Source organism: Leptodactylus fuscus, chromosome 8, assembly GCF_031893055.1.
Source record: "Leptodactylus fuscus isolate aLepFus1 chromosome 8, aLepFus1.hap2, whole genome shotgun sequence".
NCBI lineage: Eukaryota > Metazoa > Chordata > Amphibia > Anura > Leptodactylidae > Leptodactylus > Leptodactylus fuscus.
Window position 1 is genome coordinate 38,997,037 of NC_134272.1, and position 18,724 is coordinate 39,015,760.

At 39.8% G+C, this 18,724-nt stretch overlaps 1 protein-coding gene across 1 annotated transcript in view; it reads left to right on the forward strand.

Annotated features, from left to right (window-relative positions):
* The first annotated feature begins 1,109 nt into the window (after positions 1–1,109).
* COL3A1 (collagen type III alpha 1 chain) overlaps positions 1,110–18,724 on the forward strand; it is a 59,981-nt gene continuing 42,366 nt past the window's right edge. The window contains exons 1-2 of the mRNA XM_075284850.1: positions 1,110–1,349; positions 15,539–15,732. Coding sequence (XP_075140951.1) covers positions 1,250–1,349; positions 15,539–15,732 — 294 coding nt within the window. The 5' untranslated portion in view covers positions 1,110–1,249. The remainder of the gene's footprint in view (positions 1,350–15,538; positions 15,733–18,724) is intronic.

Here is an 18,724-nt window from a genome sequence, read left to right on the forward strand (position 1 = left end):
GTTTTGGGCCACTGTGAAGCACACAATACTGTTTGAGGGTCACTGTGGAGTGCATGATAATGTGTGGGGTCCACTGCGGAGCATGTAATACTGTCCTTGTATTGTTTACATGCCAGGTGCTGTTCTGCTCACTCTCCCTATTCTTGATAAATGCAGTTGTGGGTACTAAAGCTGTACCCCTTTCAAGTATCTGAGAGATTGTTTCAGCGCCCATAACCACCACTATCAAGAATTCACTCTAGGAAGGTGGTAGGGTGCCCTGGACAAACGTTTGCACTCGGGCCCATAAGACTTTAGTTACGCCACTTGTTCCCAGCACTGCACAATTATTGGTTTGAGATGCTTGTTGGACATGACAAACTCCCTTTAATTTTCTTGAACACAATTTTTCTTTTAGACAGCTTTATAAAACTCCCCAAGAGTTCTTTGAAATGTGGGAGCCAGCTAGTAATTCATGCTCCCCATGGTTAGTGCAGCATAAATCTCCTGACGGCTTCCCTTTTAACACTAATAATGGCATATAACCAGTGCACTATGAGGCAAATCTCTGCAAGACTCTTAGATAATGAATTCATGATGACGAAATAACCATAAATTTGCTAAAAATGCTATGAAGGGATAATAGTGACTGACTGTTCAATGAACACACATGTTAACATTTACTGTACTTTTAACATGAATTGTTGCTTGTAATACATCCTTATCCATTGTACATCACTTATGGGTTAGATATTACATGCTAAACTGTTAGTTACCTTCATTAGCATCTAACTATTAAATCAGTAACTGAAGAGCTTAATGTGAGGTAATAGATTTGATAACATCTGCTCCCTCTATATTTAGAAGATAGTGAAAATTTGGAGTAATACTCCTTTGCACAGAGTACATTTCTCCAGATGTGTCCTTTAACTTCTCTTCCTGTTCTGTAAGGTCAAACACAGGTCCCTCATGTTAACTCTGCATATTCACTTAGCAATACATTGCAATGCAAACCCTATATGGGATTGTTCAGCATTGAAGGGGTTTCGTGATGGCAACACCTCTCAAGTTTCAAAAAGGGGCTGGAATTTAATGCAAGCCAAAGATTTCCCTATTTAAGAACAGTGCAAGGGAATCTCTGTGGCTAAGTTCTGTGTAAGGGCCCATCGCTGAAGGGGTAGGGGAACAATTGATGGTGCTAATTTAAGAAGATTTTTTTTTACTTTTTCCCCCTAGTCTGCACTTAGAGTCTCATGTCTAACATTTAGACATGATGAGCTTTGTGCAAATATCCACCCTGCTCTGCATCATTGCAGTGAGTTACCCCTCCCTAATTCTGGCACAGCAGCAGCAGCAAGTAATTGATCAAGGTGAGTAATTGTCACAACTTTATATTAACTGGTCACAAATGCTAAGACATGAAATACAATGTATCAAAGGAAAGAAAGTTTTATTCCACTGCTTCAAATGAAATGCACTTATGAGGAGGCTTACACTGCCCCTACATGTATATCATGAAAATAATATGTATTGCTTATATAGGAAAGCAGCACATACACTTAGAATAGTAACAGGTTGCAGAAGAAGCTCTGCAGATGTACAGTATGTAAGCCTTGTAGTGCAGGTAATATGTCCCTCGCTGCAAATGTAACCTGATCTGGTAAAGCAGCTGTGTTAACATTGCACTGAATGAGGCGCTGCTAATAGGCGGAAGCAAAGTTCAATAATGTACAGATGTGCAATCAAACATCTATATGTTGATATACACCTATAAATCCTATATTCAGCGATTCAGCCCCCTATTAAGTTATGGGAGGTATTCCTAAATATTTATAAATGGCTTCCACACTTTTAACAAAGTTATTTGTAATGTATGTCATTGTGTTATCAGCAAATCCACTTCATCAACATTTCCTGCATGGTTTTAACTTGCATATTGTATTACTGTGAACATAAATATGTAGTATATTCCAGGATAAACAAGATTATCCCATTTGTAGGATGTTTTGCATCTATCAATTGCAATAGTTATGTCTTTCATGATAAAGTTGCATTATGTTGTTTACTGTTGCAATGTATCATGGCAATGACTACAGCATTATATGTCTTTATGGTGTATAGCAAGAAGAACACAATAGGTTTTGCTCCATGCTTATGATATGATATGCATTTATTGTGTGCAAAAAGTTTATTAAAGTCTGTAAAACTCATATCAAACTTTATCAATGTTTATTAAACATGTCATAAACTTATCAAAGTTTATTAAAAAACTAATTTAATAGATTAAAGTCTATGAATTATGCATTGTATGTGTAGTTTACTTTCACATGAAAGCTTATTGTGACCAGAACATTAAGGAAGTTGTTAATTTCAAGGAAGGGAAGTCATAAATTGTTAAAGGATTCTATATAATATGTAGCTGGTTCAGTCTCCGAATTATTCTGCCCCCTACAAAAACAGGATATATTGCAGCTGTTATTTGCAGCGCTGCTGTTACACCCTGACTATTTACATTTGCTCCATTTACTTCTAGCACATTGCTTTTAGCTCGACACACCTTAAGACCATAAGGATGGACCATGGAGTCTGTATCTGTTCCTTAGATATTAGCAAACTCCCCTATACCTATATCTAGATAGCAGCTATCAGTGCATATGACTCTTTTCATTATAGCAGGATGCAAAGTTACAGTGTGTCATGTCTAAGTCTAACAGTTTCCATCCAGTCATGTGTAGCTCCAGGCTATGACTATTCACCCCATGTTGTAACAGCTGGAACAGACTGAGAAAAAAACATTTTGCCTGTCTGTACTCTGCAGAAACTGGCAATGTACATTGTGATGATCTCATCAGTATTAATATATGACATGTTACTATAGAAAACAACTGAGTAATGACATTACTTTTTTTTCCTTTGGGCTTGGCAATATGGACCTCTGACTGCAAAAGAAGATGATGTAAAACACATGTTTTGCAGGAATTATTTTATTGCCCATGTGTTACAAGACAAATCATTGACATAGCCTGTTTGATAATTCATATTCCAGCTTATATGGATCAGAATCTGCTGACATTTTTGGAAAGGACACAAATCGCTTTACGTGCAAAGCACAGCACAGCTGTCACAGATGTTGTGTTGCTGCCATCTAGTGGTGATCTAGTGTTACACAAAACAGCCACACCTAGTGTGCTTCATTCATTTTTTTTTCTTTTCTCTTTTGTCTTTGTTTTTCTTTATTCTACATATTTTAATTCAATTCCTCTAATATATTTTAACTAATATGAACACATACTGCATCTATTAGGCAATTTTATACAAAATCCCACAATAGACTAATGATATGTAAGCTTTCAACATATTTTTGCCTTTTTTCATTATTTGAAATCTCAATTCTAAATAAATAATATGATATAATTTTATTATTATTCCTCTAATATTAATAATAAACCAATCATAATTAATAATATACAATATGTGGTCATGTAATTGAATTGTAGAAAACACAAATTGCAGTAGTGTTTCCATGTAAAGTTTTCCATAGTAAAGTTATATAAAGAGAATATATTTAATACCTGCTTGAGAATTTAATGAAACAGTAAGTAAAGGTACAACACTCAATATCATTCATGGTTAGAAATTAAACAAAAGTAGCAAGCCACTGTGAAAATATATACATCCTAGTATGATTTATTTTATAGAAGGATGAAGCATAAATTGATGGGAATTGTCTTACACTCAAGCACTTGAAGGGGGTTTTATCATTAAAGACACTATCCTTGATAGGGAATATGTGTCTATTCGCTGGGGTTCTGACTGCTGAGACCCCCAGTGACTAGAAGAATGGGAGCTTAGAAGTCTTGTATGTCTTCCATGACCAGCATTGTGGTCAGTTCTATGGGGTTTGTGGACTAGAAGACCCAGAAACCCCACTGAAGTGAATGGTTCTGCATGTTTCCAAGGTACACAGGAAGTAGATGCTTGCCCAAGAAAAAGCAATCTACTATATACTCACCATGCTTTAAAGGTGACTGATCAGTTTTAGTAAATTTTTGCATTCCCCTAAAAAAAAGACCGAATTCTGGAGGATATTTTCATTGCCAAAACCAATTGGAGAATATTAAGAATGTGTAGAGACAAGCCCCAACTAGTGATGCCCAATTATCATTTTTTTTATACATTTTTATGACTAAATTGACAACTGGGTGGATGTAGGACATTGTCCAATCTGTGCTGACAGTCACAAACTGTGCAGGGACACAACCCTGTGTCAAGATGAACAGCAACACCTAATTGTCAATTGACTCATACATTTCTAGGAGTATGAGTACAGAGGAATAGCTTGAGGCCTGGTTCAGATAAGCGTTTGGTATTCCATTTGGGGAGTCTGCATGGAATACCAAACACATTAAAAAGTTGTGAGATAAGAAAGCACACAGACCCCATAGACTATAATGGGGTCCACGTATTGTCCGCACGGCATCCGTATGGAACATGCAGAGAGAAAAGTACTGCTTGAAATATACCATTCTGCAATGCAATACTTTTAGCTGTTAATAGAACAGATTATAGTAAAGAGTTGTCAACATGAATTGTGTGGTGTGAATTGCACCATATGTATTAACTGCTGCAGGTACTGATACATACAACAACTGGCAGATATATGATGTAACCGTGTCATTTTAAATGGGACCTGTCAGGTGGTTTTTCCATCATAAACTGGCCCCATCATGTGCAGGTTCAAGTAATTCCCTTTCCATTGGTGCCCTTCAATAATCTTTCTGTTGCAGCAAAATGAAGTTCTAAATGTTTGAAGGCATAAAAAGTCATATGGAAATTACCCTAAGTAGCCACAATGGGGGAGGGGGCGACTTCAGTCTAGTCACATTGTTCACTTGCTAATCTCACCTCCTGGGCATGATTGAAATCTCCGTCTCTATGATGTCACCAGAGCGTGTCATGCTGAGGAGGTGGGATTAGGCTGTTGTTGGCCCCGCCCAATGTGACTACTTATGACTTTTTATACATTCAAACATTTATAACTTTCATTTTCTGCAGCAGAAAGATTACACAGGGACAGCAATGGAAAGGGAATTACTTGATTCTGCACATGATGGAACCAGTTTATGCTGGAATACCATCTGCCTTATCTGGAAAAGTTACTTCCCTTTAAGGTTTTCATTTGCAAGGTTTACTAAAGTGAGTCAGTGTCTCGGACTGCATGTCTCAGTGTCATCTAGCAGATAATCTGTAAATTATGAACTCCCTAACACTTAACAGTCTTCGTTCAGACTCCTTCAGGACTGGACTTACTTTGCTGCCTCCTGGCACTGGCTGAAACATGGTCTGTTTCATTTCAGCCTGACAATGGAAAACTTGAGATAAGTCAGGCTGTAGACATTTGTTAGCTGTAAATTGGAGCATTGACTTTGGACTTGAAAATTTGGCATTGTTTACTGAAAGTGAATGCCTTACAGATTAGCTAAGAAACCACTTCCATTTTCCATAATTTATGTCCTTGAACAATGTTTGTGTTTCAAGTAAATCAAAAAGTAATGTCCTTTTTCCAAAAGCTGTCTCTCCCTTCCATTCCTAGTGGTCCCTGCATATGAAATATGAGCACACAATAGGAGTGATCTAACACACCCCAAGGTCCATGGTTTTTTCCGTGGGTGTTAGAAGTGGAAAGTACAAGGTTTCTTTGTTCTTGCATATAGGTTCTGTGGTTTTGTAGATTTATTCATCAATCTTTACAGTAGAAAAAAACACACATTGGAACACTGCATAGGCTGACATACCAAATTACTATTCTGGATATTTATCACTTTTAATATAAATTTATGTTCAACTTGCCTTAAGGTATGTATGGTATACGCATCAACAGATCTGGAGCATGGCAATAATTTCTAAACACATGGGTCTTTGTCATCAAGGTTTAATTTTCTAGAATGGCAATTATAATGTGACATGCTGAGCCATGTATATTTGGTAAACCCAGTAAATCAGACAGTGGGTTCCATTAAGAATCTACACACAAAAAAAATAACCAATCTGCCATACCTCCTGGAAAAGTGGATTTACTACCAGACCGAACATATCCTCACTCTACATACTTCAAATGTTAAGCATAGACTCCCCTATTTCAACCAAACTGTGCTTTCAACCAAACCGTGGCGAACTTTCGACATGGGGCCCCCTCCAAAAGCATGCAGGCTGTTTGTTAATAAGAGGGTGACGTGGGGTGCAGGGTGTGTATAAGCAAGAGGGGAAATGAGGGTGCAAGCTGTGTGCGAGCAAGAGGGTGATCTGAAGGGGGAAACCCCATTCCACCACACTCTTGCTCACCCACAGCCTGCACCCCAATTCCTCCTTCTTTCTCACCCACAGCCTGCGCCCCCAGGTCACCCTCTTTGCTAACACACAGCCTGCATGCCCATGTACCCCTCTTGCTCACACACAGCCTGCACCACCCATTCCCTTCTCTTGCTCACATAGGGCAGAATGGGGGTGCAGACTATGAATAGGAAGGGTACATAGGTGTGTAGGCTGTATGTGAGAAAGGAAGGAATGGGGGGTGCAGAATGTGAGTAGGAGGGGTACATAGGTGTGTAGGCTGTATGTGAGAAAGGAAGGAATGGGGGTGCAGACTTTCTCACACACAGCCTATAGAAAGCTGAGTATTGATTGGTTGCTGTGAAGCAAAGACAGTTTTTCTTTTGGTAAGTTTTTGATTAGTTAAATCTTATGCATTGTGTACATACTCCTCTTCCTCACAGCCTAGAACCCATCCCCCCCCCCTTGTACACTGACCTGTACAATCTGGGAAGCTCCGCCCACAAAAGACACTGAGTCTATATTAGTAGATTAAAGGACCTTTGATGACATCATGATGACGTCATGTCTCAGGTCCTTCAATCTACTAGTATAGATGTCGGTACAGGGCCTGGGGACTGCGGGCAGGAGATAAAAGTTTCTCCTGCCCGCTGTCACTATGCAAGTGCCGGGAGGCAGCAGGGGCCCGGACAGCAGGCGGCCCCTGCTTGGGTACAATAGTAAAGCCAGCAATTGCTAACTTTACTACTGTTAAAAGATGGACTGTGGAGGAAGCAGCTCCTCTCCATCTTCAGGCAGCCCCCGGCGCTGCAGTAAATAGGGCCCATTACGTGCTGGAGTTACACCAGCAGGTAACGGCCTATTTAAAAAAAATAATAATAATCTCCAGCGGTAGCAGCTGTCACCAGGCCCCCTAGTATCCCGGGCCCTGTGGCAGCTGCCTCCGCTGCTACCCCGGTAGTTACGCCCCTGCACATTTCTATAGTGCTCTGCTATTAACATGCCATAGCTTGCAATTAATTATAAATAGATTATACTGTCTGTTGTAAAGTATGCTGCCCATCACAACCAATCACAGTGCAACTTTACTCTTACTTGAGCAAATTAAAAATAGAAAGCTGAGCATTGATTGGTTGCTGTGCAGCAAAGACAGTTTTTCTTTTGGTAAGTTTTTGATTAATTAAATCTTATGCATTGTGTCATAAAGGGTTAACCGAAATTACACACTCATTTACATGTTTTCAAGTCAATCAGAAAATAATATAAATTCCATATTCAAAATTTCTTTATGCTGTACAAAACTGTAATGTCTACATGACCATTACTTTTACGGGATTTCTGTAAAAGGGATTGTACCATTGTAACAATAAGGGGATATGGACATTATCAAAAAGGTTCCTAATCTCAAGAACGCTCCCATCGAGTCTAAGCAGAGAGATGTTAAAGGGAACCAGTGAATTAAAAAGAGTATTTTTTAATTAAGTGGATATAAATTACCGTAATAAAAATTGATAATATACTATTTTAATTGTGAATACTACTCTGTTGGTTCTGTTTTAGTCCTGAACCTTCACTGTCTTCTTTTGGTCATATTATGAAGCAGGCTGGCTATCTGGCTCAGTTCATAAAGCAAACTCCTTCTCTATCTCAGCTGATACATAGACAGAGAAGGTGGCTAAGCTCATGAACCGGAAAAAAAAATTGTTGGCACCCAAAAAACAAACATGGACAGACACTGACACAAAGGGATCTATAAGCTTTCACTGTGATTTATTCCATTTATTTTAGCTGCTATAAGGCAGCTAAATGGAAAACAGCACAGAGAAAAGTCCTCCTTGCAGGACTGTTCTCTCCGTCCTACTTTAAGCGACATGGGGGACGGAGTGTCTTACTGACACTGAAACACGAGTGTGAACCTAGTGTAAGGGAGCGTTCACACTACCGTCGGTGTCCGACATGTAGTGTCCGCTCCTAGTGTCCGCTCAAAATCTGTCACGGACACTAGGAGCGGACACTAGATGTGTCCGTGACACCTGTCATTCAAATGAATGGGCATCGGGTGCGTTCTTTTGCACTCCGTGCCCGTCCTTCCCTGTCCGCAAGAGAAGATGTCCGACTTCTCAAGCGGACAGAAAAGCCCTGCATGCAGGGTTCCTCTGTCCGCTTGAGAAGTCGGACATCTTCTATTGCGGACAGGGAAGGACGGGCACGGAGTGCAAAAGAACGCACCGATGCCCATTCATTTGAATGACAGGTGTCACGGACACATCTAGTGTCGGCTCCTAGTGTCCGTGACAGATTTTGAGCGGACACTAGGAGCGGACACTACATGTCGGACACCGACGGTAGTGTGAACGCCCCCTTAGACAGCTTTGCTTCCAGACCATGATAATAAATCTGCCCCTTTATTTCTCTTCTACAATCAAATATATTTAGTGATATGGAAATGAAATACATAATAAAGTCCCTTTAAAACAGTTATCCCATGTAAAGCATGTATAATATACCCACATGATAGGCGATGATAAATGTGTGATCAGTTAGGGCGCCACAGCTGGAACACCAACTAACAAATAGAACAGGCAGCTCCAGATTGCAGATTTGTTGGTCATGCATGTGCACTGCCACCCCATTCAATCTCTAGGACACTGACAGAGATAGTCAAGCACTGTACATGACTATTTCCATCAGTCCCTTAAACCTTGACAGTGACCAGTAGGGACCCAGCAGTAGAAGCCGTAGTGATCATACTGTACATCCATCACCTATTCTGTGGATAAACAATGAATTCCTTAATGGAATAACCCCTTTAGATCTGTTTTGGCTTTTCATTATATGAAATATTACATAAAATACTTTGCATCACCTCCCATAGTGAAGTTTTAGTTCTTTCTTCATCTTTACAAATCAAAGGCTATATGCTATTAAGGACTACATACCCCTCACTATTAGTCTTCTATATGTTAAAGTCCACTCAATATCTATCAGATATCCAACACAGCCTTATTCCATAAAATAAGGTCATGCAAAAAGAGCTTAGTTTGCTTGTACCTTGACTAATAAACTCAAGCCAGCCTCCTAGGTACTATTAAAAAAAAACTGCTAAGCTTAGCTTTTCTCCACATCTTGGTTCTTAGTGGACCATATGTATGGAAAAATGGCAGAATGAAAAGCTTGTAAATACTTTTAAATCAATTCATTGTGTTAAGGTAACTTTGATCTGGTTTGTGCTTTTTATTTCTGTACCAGAGCCAACCAAATCAAACATTAATAAAGAGGTAGAGGCTTAGTCATAAATTTAAGAGCTTTTATGTAAGGCCATGTGTCTGCATTGGCATTAGTACATCATTATATATCAGCTTGCAAAATAAAACCATGTTCCAATACGTCTAACCAAGTTATATTCCAGTTAAAAGTTGTGGTTTGCTTTAAATATAGTCTTATATAGGTCGATCTTTTATGAAAATGTGCCTGTGGAATATATTGATGGCTGTATTATTTGATATATCTACCATGACAACACAAATCTGTAAAAATGAATATATAGCCAAATATAGTAAAGATGAGAAATAGTTACCTTAGAAAGAGAGGTATAGTTTTAGGGCCAGTTTAGGGCCCTGTCTAGTGCAAGTGTTATCAATGATGGCTCTGATACACAGTTCAAGACTTCACTAAAAACATAAAAGCATATTTGTTCTTCCACCAGTTCTATCACTTCTTCCACCAGTTCATTTAACATGCTTTGGGCGCTCAGAATGTTCTATCATTAGAATCCCTTTTTCAGGTAATATCACATTGGAATAGCCTTAAGAAAGGCTATTCGTCCCTACTTTTAGATTTCTGCCCCGTGCTGCCTTTACGTTGATATACTGGTTTTTCCTTGTATGCAAATGAGTCTCCAGACAGCACAGGAGGCGTCCGCTGTGCTCAAACATCCCTTGTGCTGCTTGAAGACTCCAGTGACGCCTCCATCTTCTACAGCCGCGCCTCTCCACCGCATCCTACGTGTAGTTTTCTTCCGGCGAGCCTGAATTCGGAATCTAAATTTTGCACATGCGCAGTCAGCTTTGCCCGAAACCCGATGGCAGAGCTGACTGCGCATTTAGAATTTAGATTCCGAATGTAGGCTCTCCAGAAGAAGACTACACGAAGGACATGGTGGAAGCGGCTGTAGAAGATGGAGGTGTCGCTGGAGAGTCTTCAGGCAGCACAGCCAATGTCCCTTGTGCTGTTTGAGCAAAGGGGGGATGCCTCCTGTACTGTCTGGAGACTCATTTGCATACTGGGAAAAACTAGAAAACCTGAAAAAGGGATACTAATGATAGAATCCCTTCAAGGTAGAGTCACAGTACCCCAATTAAACTACTAGCCACAGGACCTTTCACCATTCCCCGTTCTTTTACTGCAGCAATAACACATAGCTATAACATTAGCAATGATCCATAAGTATGCCAATCACAATAGTAAGTATATTATATGACAGGCAGCAGTATTTCCCCCCGTTGGGAGTCATGGGCCTAAGGCAATTGTTTCTTTGACTCAGTCCTGAAATAAAAGATTTCGTACTGTATTTGACAATTTATTAAAATATGTCGCTATTGTTTCACATGTTGAGGGGGCGATTTACAAAAACTAGTGTTCCATAAACCAATCTTAAAACTAACCTAAGTATCTTGGATTAAACCGCACTAAATTTACTAGAAGACACCCACCTCTTCATAAATGTGTTGTTTCCTTGAATGCCTGGTTTCTCTGCACTAACAATGGAAAGCTTTTATGAACAAACATTGATTTGCATAATTCTTTTCCAAAGTGGTGAGAGAAGAAAAAAATTAAAATGTTAGTGCCAAAAATGTGCTTATCCTTCAGCCACAGAGCCCCAATAATAGTAACCACAGTCAGGGCTGTGTTAACCGTATATGGCAAATGGTGCATCTTATGGTAGTTGGAGGGGGGGGGGCTCAGCTATTCTGGATCTAGTTCTGGATTTCAGGTACTGTCCTGTACTGGTTCCCATTTCAACACTATCTGCAGATAGAGGCAAAAAGGGTTGTATACAATAGTGGAGCAGAATGCCATACCTCTTGATAATTAAGGCAGGGCAAGTGCCAGTCGGCGGACTTCATTAAGACTGGTATACAGAATGCCTGCCTCAATACCCTTCCACCACACTCCCCAAATATATTATGTGGGGTATGAGAGGGGGGCATAACACTATATTGGACCACTTAGGGACATTATAATGTGTAGTTGGAGCTAAGGAGGCATCATTACTGTGTGTTATACATTGAAGGGCAGCATTATTCTGTTGAGTCACAATGGAACTCAGTAGCAATGGTTGCTGTCATAAGGGACATTGATGGGGTTAGGGGCACGCCCCCTCTGACAGTATAGCGCTACGGACAGACTGTCAGGAGGGGAGTTCCCAGTTAGACTTCCAAGAACGCCCTTCCGACAGTGAAGAGCTATTGGTAACGACACCAATAGATCTTCCCCCGGGGCACGTTACTGTCAGCTTCTAGCAGTATATAAAATCGCATGTTCCCAAGGACATGAAAGGTCCTATTTAAGAAGACATGCTTATTCTTCTCAAGATTTTCCAAAGACAATTAAACATTTTTATATTTAGTCATCGCCTGATCCTAAGATCTGTAGCAGTTAAATATCTATTAATATTAGATGATGAAGTAAATGTAAATTCGGCAGCTCCATAACCTCATTATACAGTGATTAACATGTATTCACATACGGAGACCCCTATCGCTTAGTAACTAGGGAATACATTGGACAATTTAACACTCCATTCAATCTGCATTGAGAGCTGTTTCTGGTAATACAAGTTTCTTCTAATTACAAGTTATACATTACAGAAAATCCTGCCAATGTTTTCCCATGAATACATTTAGCAAATTTTCTAAAACTCTGCTTTAGCGTTTCCATGCAAAGTATGTTTTATTATTATTATTATGCCATGCCATTCTTGGAAATAATTCTCATGCGTGCACAATAGGGATACACTAAATAAACTAAATCAGTGCAGATGAAAAAATCCCCATGTAAAATTATTCTGCTCTGCACAATCTGCCAAAAACAGCAAAAAAAAACACAGATTTTTTTTTTCTTTTAATTTTTCACATATCTTGTTTCACATAAGTTCAAGTAGGGTATACGAGTTATTATAGCCAGATGTGTGAGGAAATTGTAATAGACTGTCAAACATTGCCATCTACTGGTCAAATGGGTAATAGACAAGACCAATATATTATGCGTTAGTTAGTTAGTTAGTTAGTTAGTTAGTTTAATAGTTCTTTCTTATAATGTCCATACACAGGGTAATAAAGAATTGAAGGCATATGTTTTGCCTCTATTTATTACTTTTACGGTGAGCTTGAAATAAGGACATGTTGGACAAAATAATAAAATGTGAACCTTTATTGTGGCATCAAATATTATTACACCTTTACAGGACAATATCTCTAGGTGTTGATAACTAATGACTAGTTATGGTTCATAATGATATATAAGTGAATTATTTCATTGTACATGTTCACATTAAGTACGCATCCTTATTGTATGTAAATGTATACTTAGACCTCTTTAGTACATAGCACATCACTGCATGAATAACTCATGGACCATAGTAATGATACATCAATAACAACACTGGACAAACATAGGGCTTTTTAAAGGTGTTTACCCATTATCACCTATAATTTGCAGAATAGTGGGGCTCTGACTTTTGTCCCCCATTCTGAATAAAACGATGGCCAGGCAGCTGTCTAGTGGACCACCACTCTATTGAGAATGGATGACAAAAGACCCTCGCTCTCCTGATCAATGTGGGTCTGAGCAGTCAGACCACCACCAACCTGAAAGTTACCCTCTATCCTATGGAAACCCTTTTAAGAGAACCTGTTCCATAATACAAAATGTTTAATGACATATCTCATACCCTGGAAAGTTCTATGTAAATAAGCTCTTCTTATTCTCCAAGTACATGGCACACTTTGATTTTCTTAAGTAGAACATTGTACTGTATATGGCACATCAATTGTGGGTGATACAAGTGTATCCCCTACATGCCAGAGAGATGATATTGTGCCCCAAATTTGGCTTAAGCCCTCAGCCCAACATATTCATTATAAATCACACCCAGAGGTGTAACTTAATGCTCTGGGGTCCCAATGCAAGATCCATAATGGGGCCCCAATTTCACTGGGGTAGATCTCCTTTCTGGCATATGGGAGAGCGTCTGATTTATTAAGAGGCCGGAGCTTCTTCATAAATCAGTCATGTGTCTTTCAGGGCCTTTATTAAAACTGGTGTATGAAACCCTAGTCTTAAAAAGTCTGCACCAACGTGTATTCTGGACAATAATGTATAGCACAGTCCAGAATCACTTTGCTCTCCATATTAAGAACATATTGCAGAAAGATATTTCATTTTGCGTTCCATAACTCGCTCCTATCATCACTGTTTCTATGTATAAGATGATCTTAGAGGTGTAACTAATCAGAAAATCTTTCCCAAAACCAGTTTTAACGTTAAAACCACCAAAAGCAGAATTCACAAGAAGGCTTTGTTTGTGTTGCCAGAGACCTGGATTACAAAGTACTTTGCCCTAAGCTATGACCTTATAAACTTTTCCATGAGCTTATTGTGAAGAATAACCTCGTTCATCAAGGCTGTATAATAAAGTATATAATAAATGAGGATTGTTCTAATTCCACATCTTCTTCCAATAAAATGATTGACCTACGTAACTTCTCATATGTGACCCTCGCACATGTCTAATGGTCCTTTCGTACATAAAAGAAATGAATAGGACACATATAGAAGGGCATGTTTATGTAGGGCTTAATGTTAATAAAATATGGATTCATTGTCGTCTTTTTTTATTGGGCAATGAAGAATATCGATAAAGTGTACATCAAAAGATCCGTGTTTATTTATCATCGAACCCATACCACATAAAGTAAGGCTAGGTGAGTTTCCCATACTCCATCACAGAGTCTACCTAAAAATCTGCTTTCAATACAAATACGAGGAGAGCAAACTATGTTGGGCACTTATATGTCCACATGTTGCTCCACTACATCCTGCAAAGGATATTTTGTGACACCAGATATAGGATAGTACAAGTCTGACTGGCACGAAAATATAGTGTGATGTAGGGGTAACACAGTGGCTCAGTGGTTAGCACTGCAGCCTTGTAGCGCTGGAGTCCTGAGTTCGAATCCCGCCAGAGACAACATCTGCAAGGAGTTTGTATGTTCTTCCCATGTTTGCATGGATTTCTTCCCATTCTACAAGAATAGGAAATAAAAAGTACATTGTGATCCCTATATGAGGCTCACAATCTACAAAAAAAAATATATATATATACTGTGATGTACAGACAGGGGTGAGCCTGCTCCTTTCGCCACCCGAGGCTAACTGCAGAAAGCTGCCCCCCCCCCCTGCCAGGAGGAGGGGTCGGATCGGGGCGTGTCCGGGTGGATCGGGGGAGTGGCCGGGCGGATCGGGGGTGTGACCGAGGGAAGGGGCGGGGCTTAGCCCCGTTCGCCGGCAGAGAGTAGGCCCGGAGACTGCCTGCTCTCTGCCTGAGCGTGAAGGGAGGCTGCTGGAGCAGTGCTGCTCCAGTTTCCTCCCCAAACCACCGCTCGGTGATAAGCCAGTCCAGGACAGCTTGTCCTGGACTGGCTTAGGTTAGCAAAAATGCCGCCCTCCCGAGGCCCTCCCATGAGGCTTCAGGTCGCCTCATGGGAGGTGTGGCACTGTGTACAGAGGATTAACTATAGGGGTTCAGCTGTAGCAGTCATTACCAAGCCCTAGACCTGGAGAGGACCCCAAAAGTGTACCGCTTCTCTAAAGGGTACATGGTAGACAGGGACCCATTACACACTTTACATCAGGATCCAGGTTATTCAAGTTACTCATCTGGTGCTGTAACAAAGCGTAAGGCTCAAATCCTTTCAAATAATATCGATATGTAGGTACTGTGGCTACCTATTATCATCTTGTACTCCTATAATGGAAGATGGGCCCTGAAGCACAGCTGTCATGCTCTGTGATATCACTGGTGAGCCAAACCAAAACCATGTTTGGTTTATGGCCAGGTTCCTGCGGGTAACCAATTATTACTGTGTGGAGAAACTTTGACACATTTGTAGTTGTTAAACGTGACAAACATTGATTATATTTTCTGATCTTTTATGTGTCTTTACAGAATCCTCATGTACCCATTTTGGACAAACTTATGCTGATAGGGACGTCTGGAAACCAGAACCATGCCAAATCTGTGTTTGTGACACTGGATCTGTGCTATGCGATGATATCCTCTGTGATGAAACTGAACTAGAGTGTGACAACCCAGAGATTCCTTTTGGAGAATGTTGTCCAATCTGTCCCACCGCACCAACTGTAAGTATGAGATAAATGATATGTATCCTATTAATATTATAAATGTGAAAGTTTGTGGGTTTGTGAGTTTGTGTGTGTTTGGATGTTCGGATGTTTGTTCCTCAATCACGCAAAACCCGCTTGACCGATTTGGCTGAAATTTTCCACAAACATAGTTAATACACCCGATTGCGCAATAGGCTACTTTTCGTCACAATAGCGCACATACGTTTGTGCCAGGACCCCCACAAAACCCAAACTCACACCACCATCTCTGCAATCTCACACACTTTGGACCATAGCAAGCCACAAAATTCATATTGCCCTCTGCAGCCTCACCCCTAACCCCACACAATCACATATACATATACTTTGCCACTTTGCCCCTCACCTTAACGATACTCCAGGAGGCGCTCTATAACGCTCCGGAGCAGCCTAGTTTGCCGACCCCCACCGCTCTGACAATCCACGACACCGCCCACCCGTGTCAATACCCCTAGGTGGTCTAATAAATGCAAAAAAAAATTTTTTTTTAAAAAGTAAAAAAAAAAATATAAAAACAAATAAAAAGGATTACAAATTCAAATCCCCCCCCTTTCCCTAGAACACATATAAAAGTAGTTAAAAACTGTGAAACACATACATGTTAGGTATCCCCACGTCCGAAATCGCCCGCTCTATAAAGCTATACAAATATTTTTCCTGTTCGGTAAACGCCGTAGCGGGAAAAATGGTCAAAAGTGCCAAACCACCGTTTTTTCACTGTTTTGATTCTGATACAAATTTGAATAAAAAGTGATCAACGCAATAACATTCCCCGAAAATGGTAGAAGTACAAAGTACACCCGTTCCCGCAGAAAAAGACGCCCTATACATCCCCGTACACGCACGTATAAAAAAGTTACGGCTGTCGGAATATGACGACTTTTCAAAAAAAAAATTTTTAACATAGTTTTGGATTTTTTTAAGGGGTCAAAATGTCAATAAAACCATATAAATTTGGTATCCCCGGAATCGTAACGAAACACAGAATATAGGGGACATGTCATTTTGATTGCACAGTGAACGCCGTAAAACCAAAGCCTGTAAGAAAGTCGCAGAAATGCATTTTTTCTTCAAATCCACCCCATTCTGAATTTTTTCCCTGCTTCCCAGTACATTATATAGAATAAATAATGGTGGCATCAGGAAGAAAAATTTGTCCCAGAAAAATTAAGACCTCATATGACTCTGGGAGCGGAGAAATAAAAAAGTTATGGGGTTTAGAAGGAGGGTAGTCAAAAACGAAAAACCAAAATCAAAAAATGCCATCGGCAGGAAAGGGTTAACTTCAAATACTTCTGTCCCAAAGTCACTATGTAAAGTTTCTCACAACACCGTATATATAGCAGCTCAAATACAAAGTAACTGCAACACAAAAGTCTCACGTATTCTCTGAATTACAGCAAAAACAAGATACAAAGTTACATTTCATATCCCATCCCTTATACACAGTACGAAAACCTTACCCGCACCTGTATATACCCACTGCTACAATCACCGCAGACGAAGTCGCGGGTACCAGCTAGTATGATATAAAAAAAAGAAGTTTCATTTCCATTGCTACATATTTACACAACATCTTGGCAAATAAATCAGTGTGTGAAGACACAGTACAAAGAAATTGAGTTGTATTAGCCAACACATGTCTTCTGTCTGCCAGGCTTTGCAATTAGACCCCAACATAAATTATGGGGGAAAAAAGTTGTTTTCCCCCTATGTTTCGCACATTTATGCCATACTCATTAGTTTTCTTAAAAGTGGCCATACCTTCGGTGGAGAGGAGAGATTTCATCACCCGACAAGTTTTAAGACTATGGACACCTTTGTCAGCTTTTTGTTTCTTTGTGCCCATTGCATAGGTTTTAATAAACAACATTTTTGCATTAAAAATCTCTTACAGTTTTTTTTCTGCAGCTTGCATATGTCGCTATACACAACAAGCTGGCATGTCCTGTTACCAACAAAATCTTTCAGAGAAGACCTAAGGCCCATTGCAGATGATCGTGTGCAACCAGCCTGCCATGTATTAAAAGCACGGGTGGCAAATCGAGGACTTGCAGATGACCCCCGCTTTCAGCCCGTGCATGGGCTGTGCTTCCAAAGCTCCTTTCATTAACTAAATAGAAGCCACAGAATTAAGGGCTGCAAAATAAGCCAGGAATAGGACCGATTCTATATTTTGCAGCCGGACTGTCGGCCTGTGCACGGGAATGTGAAATTCACGGTCATATGTACAGGCTCATAGAAAAGAATGGGTCAGTGTGCTGTCTGTGAAATACACGGATAGCACATTGAGCACAGCCACGGTCATCTGTAACTAGCCTCTCCTAGGCACAAATATGTCCATAGCCTTTAGTATTATTTGTGCCAGAAAACTGGTTCAAGTAACAGTTTAACTATGTGCTAGCCAATATTTTGTATAGATTTCAATTTCAGGCACAGGGACCACCCAAGATATTCCAAAATTAATAAAGGCATGGGACTCTTTATACTTTTGGCACATCTCAGTCTGGTGCAGCCAATAATAAAACCTGATCATACAGCTCACCAGCATTAAGAAATCATCCCATCAAGCCAACTATAAACCAGATCTATGCACAGCTCTACTGTTAGATTTACAAAAAGAACTGTATTCTACATAGATTTTTTAATAGATTAAAGGTACTGAAATTCTATATGGCATTACACATTACTTAACATTTATAATGGCTATTTGTATAATGATGACTTTAAATATCAATTACATTTTCTGGGGATTCAATTGTCTATCTGTACTATGACTTCTAACATGTACCACCTCCAATCATAAAACAACAATTTCATAACAGAACAGTACAGTTAAAGCTAATAAACGTTGTGTTATATTTTACCTAAGAAATATGTTTCCTTCTCCATTTATCGAACTGAGTTACTTTTTACATATTGGTCTATGGAGATCGGTGGGAAAAAGAGAAAGCTGTAGGAAAAGTTT